Raw genomic sequence first — 4,928 nt, forward strand, 5'->3', positions numbered from 1 at the left:
TCTGTGTTTACCTTTTTTCACATTGTAATTGTTTTGATCATAGACTGTCCTCCCAGATCGTCTGCTTTTATAATTTCATTCTCTTCTTGACTCTTTCGTTTGTCGACTGAGTTCAGGTTAATGCTGCCATGTATGTAATTCTTTAGTTGTTATGTGTTCTTGTTGGTTCTCAGTCCACAGAACTTCCTTTAGGATGTTTTTCATAGCAGGGTTGACTTTGGCAAAATCCCTTAGCTTCTGCTTGCTTATCCTTTGATTTTGGAGAGCTTGATTATTATATGTCTTGGTGATTGTCTTTTAAGGTCTATCCTTCCTGGGGTCGTTGGGCTTCTTTGAATGCTTACCTTTTCACTTTTCAGGATGTTAGGGAAATTTTCTTCCAGAAGCTCTTCAACTATCTCCTCTGTGGACTTGTGTGAATCTTCCTGTTCGGGAATGCCAATAATTCTTATGTTATTCCTCTTCATGTTATCCAACATGAATCTTAGGCTTTCTTTAGATTTTTTTAATCCTTTTTTGTGTTTGTTCTTCTGTCTTGAAGTAGTGTTGAGAGATTTATCTTCTACCTCACCAGTTCTGGCTTCTGTCTCTTCAGTTCTACTCCTTTGCCCTTTCATTGTATTGTCCATTTTTAATATTCTATTATTAATCATTTGGACCTCTTTCTGTAGGTTTTGAATTGTTTCCAATGCTGTATTTATCTTATTTGATTGTTTCTGTAGCGCTTTCCTGAGTTTTTCCTTATTTTTCTTAATTCCATTATATAGTCTTTTGATAAATTTTATAATCATTTTTCTGAATTCCTTGTCAGGCATTTCCAAAGCCTGCCCATCTTCCAGTATGGAGTGTAGGTCTCCTTCCAGCTCATTTGCCTCAGTCACTTTATCTCGTTTCTGGATACGTGCAGATATGGTCATCTGCTTCTGTTTTTTGGGCATCTTCAGGGGTTATCTGTGGCCTTGATACTTAGATTGGTATGTATTTTGGTATTTTTTATGCTTTCTGATTGCCTCCAGGTAAATGTGATCTGGAAATGGGCTTCCCTTTTCACTTCTTATTGAGAAATTTCAAGATGCCACTGTTGGTCGTTTAGATGTAATTTAGGATTTAATTTTCGGTTTTATTTCATTTTTTGTGTGCTTGTCCCGCTCCACAATCCCCGTTTATGCCTTTTTTTCTAGTTGTAAACGCTTCAGGGCCGGCTGTGGCCGTTTGCTTTTAATTGGAGATAGTCTCTTTAAATTTTGAAGAGATCCGTGTGCATGCGTAGTAGAACCCTCTGAGGATGGGCCTGGGGTGTCCACTAGTTCAGGCACCCCTATAGTTACCAGAATGGAGGTGCACAGACAGCAAGGAACCAATGAACAGCTACCAAAAGAAAAGAATGTCCACACCTTTATCTCAGTGATTCTGCCAGGCATCTGTGGCCGCTCCGATCTTTCCCCCATGTGGTTTCACCCAGGATGGCGGCTCCTGGAGCAGCTGAGCGTCCCGGACTAGAAAGCAACAGATTTCTTGCTTCTGCCACAAATTCCCCAGCTGTAAGCCCTTCAACCTTTATATGTGTTTCAGAGTTCTGGGACCATCCCCTGAGCCTGCTTGGTAGGTTATTCTGTGTTGTTGCTTGGTGGAGCTCTTACCTACACTTCCACCTGATTCGCTATTTTCTTTGTTCTTTCACTCCTTTTTATAGTTGCATACTATTTACATTATCTGGATTATGCATTTTATCCATTCATCAATTTATAGACCTTTTGGTTGGTCCTACTTTGGGGCTGGCGTCCTGGTGTTGTATTTTTGGATAATGCACTGGACCACAAGGTCAGTGTGAACTGCAAGGTTGGTTCGAACTCAGTAGCCACTCCTTGGAAACTCTACATAGGGTTACTCTCGGTTGGCGCCGATTCGACAGTACTTACTTAGTAACATCAACACTTGGGGCTGTTATGTATATTGCTGTTATAAACATTCAAAGTTTTTTGTGAGTTTATTTTCGTTTCTTTGTATACCTAGGATTGAAATTGCTAACCTATCTGGCAGTTATGTTTAACTTATTAAGACACTGCTTAGCTGTTATACAAACTGACTGTACCATTTTGCATTGGGTTACACCTTAGGCTGCTAACTACAAGGTCAGCAGTTTTAACCCATTAGCTGCTCTGTGGAGAAAGATGAGGCTTTCTGCTTCCATAAAGATTTACAGTCCTAGGCTTGCAGAATGTGCCCTTTGGTTTAAATTATTTTATTTTCTTGAGTGTTTTTGTGTACATTCCCCCAAAACAACAACAACAACAAAAAAGAACAACAAAAGAAATAGAAGCAAATACTGTTGAATGAAGATGCACAGAGGGCATTGTTACCATTGCAGTGAAATGATGAGTGTAAAATTGATGTTTCCCATGTAAATTATCACTCAATTCACAATAAAAACTTAAAAGAAAAATAAGATTTACAGCCTTGGAAACCTTTTTCAAGGTCATTGTGAGCTGGAACTGACTAGATGGCACATAGCAGCAGCCCCAGTTTATGAATGTTCTAATTTCTTTAGATCCTGACAAACATTTGTTGTATCTCTCTTTTAACCCTTTTAAATTGTAGCTATCCTAGTGTGTGTGATAGTTATCTTATTGTGGTTTAGTTTACATTTCTCTTTGACCAATGAACTCTTATTCATATGCTTATTTATTGTTCTGCCATCCAGTTGGTTCTGACTCATAGAGACCCTGTATAGAGTTTCTAAAGAGCCGCTGATGGGTTTGAATTGTAGACCTTGCAGTTAGCAGTTCAGTGCTTATCCTGACGTACCACACCAGGACTCCCATATACCTCTTGTTATTGTCAAGTTCCATCAAGTCGCTTTTGACTTACAGTGACACTCTGATAATCACAAGGTTGGCAGTTCAAACCCAGCAGCTACTCCTTAGAAAACCTGTACAGGGTTCCTGTGATTAGGAACTGACTCAGTGGCACTTGACAACAGCAATAACAACAACATAGAGCTTCCAAGGAGTGGCTGATTGGTTTGAACTGACAACCTTATGGTTGTAGTCCAGTGTATATCCTACAGTGCCACACCAGGGTGTCCATATTGTTGTTGTTGCCAAGTGCTGTGTAGTTGGTTCTGACTCATAGTGACCTTGTATAGAGTTTCAAAGGAGAGGCTGATGTGTTTGAACTTCCAATCTAGTGGTTCAAACCAACTTTATGGTGTAGAGCTTACCCTACAGTGCTACACCAGGACTCCATATTTGTTTTTGTTGTTGTCATATATGCCGTGGAGTCGGTTCTGACTCATAGCAACCCTGTACAGGGTTTTCAAGACTATAAACCTTTATGGGAGCAGAAAACCTCATCTTTTTCCTGCAGAACAGCTGATAGTTTCGAACTCCTGACCCTGAGGTTAGCAGCCCGATTCGTAACCACTACGCTACCAGAGCTCCGTGGACTCCATATTGAGCTATATATAAACTTTTTTCGTGGAATGTCTATTAGGACTCTGACCTTTTAGCTTTTGAAATAATGACTTATCTCTATGTACTATTCAAAAAATTTCTTTTTCCTCTGTATTGTTGTTAAGTGTTTTCGGATCAGTTATGACTCATAGCCACTAAGCTGTATATCTTTGCAGGAGCAGAAAGCTTCATCTTTCTCCCGTGGAGCAGTTTGAGACAAACTAGGTGTTTACTTTTCTGTAAAATACAGTGCTGTCAGTCACAGAAAGTGACTGTTTTAAAAAAATGACACTAGTGAAAAAATAGGAAAAGTGTAGTCCATGTAGAGAAGTGCTACCGGGTTCTGTTCCGGTTTTCGTTGTTGTTGTTGTTGTTAAGTGCCGTCGAGTCATTTCTGACCCATAGCGACCTTGTATAGGGTTTCTGAGGAGCAGCTGGTGAGCTTGAACTGCCAAACTTCAGTTCAAACAGCTTTGCACTCTGGCGCATTAACCCACAGCCCCAAAGCAGGACTCAGTGGTCATATAAGCAGACCCACTTGCCTGGTTTTTTTTGTCATGCCTGCCTATCTATTGTCCATGTTTCAGCATAATCCCATGCCTTGTCTTGATTTCTTCTCCTTTGGCATCCATTATAGTTCATTTCTTGGATTATAAGAAGAACAGAATACATTATTTTTCATGTTTGCTTCAACCTTTTTGATATTTTACTGTACCCCTCATGTAGTGCTATAGGATAAGTACTTGGACTGCTGACCACAAGGTCTGTGGTTTAAATCCACTATTGGCTCCTTTGAACCTCTATGGAGTGATGCTATGAGTTGGAACTAAGTAGACAGTACTTAACAACAACAGGCTAGCCTAAAGAAGTCATAGAGCACATGGGATTTCTTTGTATTGTCTGACTTCCCTTTTTGTCCTCTAAGAAGCCCTGGGGATGCTGTAGAATAAGCATTGGATTGTTAACCACAAGGTCAGTAGTTCAGGCCCACCAGATGCTATGTGGTGGTATTTTGTTCCTGTAAAGATTGACAACTTCTGAAACCATATATATGTAGGGTCTGTGAGTCTGAGTTGACTCCATGGCAGTGGGTTTTGATTTGGGTGTTTGGTGTAAATGCTTTCTGACACAAATATATATTAATATGAACAGTAAAACAAGTATACAAATACAAATTTAAATTGCTTTCCTGTACTGAAATATTACCTTTCTCTAACAGATATGCCAAGAGTTCAATAGCACCTGGGCATGGGAGATGGAAAAGAAGGGCTATCTTGAAATGAGTATTGAATGCAAACTGGCACTGTTAAAGGTAATACATTAAATATTTGTTATAATTATTTTAATTTAGAAATTCACTTTGAATTAGAAAATTACTGAAAACAGACATTTTCATTAAAAGTGAAATATATCGAATCTCATGCTTTGGTGACAATAACAATCTATTCTTTATGGCTTTTTTTTTTTTTTTTTTTT

General features: G+C 39.1%; 1 protein-coding gene across 1 annotated transcript in view; it reads left to right on the plus strand.

Annotated features, from left to right (window-relative positions):
- RSF1 (remodeling and spacing factor 1) overlaps positions 1-4,928 on the plus strand; it is a 179,625-nt gene that overhangs the window by 77,308 nt on the left and 97,389 nt on the right. The window contains exon 3 of the mRNA XM_006864993.1: positions 4,672-4,764. Coding sequence (XP_006865055.1) covers positions 4,672-4,764 — 93 coding nt within the window. The remainder of the gene's footprint in view (positions 1-4,671; positions 4,765-4,928) is intronic.

Source organism: Chrysochloris asiatica, unplaced genomic scaffold (assembly GCF_000296735.1).
Source record: "Chrysochloris asiatica unplaced genomic scaffold, ChrAsi1.0 scaffold00074, whole genome shotgun sequence".
Lineage (NCBI taxonomy): Eukaryota > Metazoa > Chordata > Mammalia > Afrosoricida > Chrysochloridae > Chrysochloris > Chrysochloris asiatica.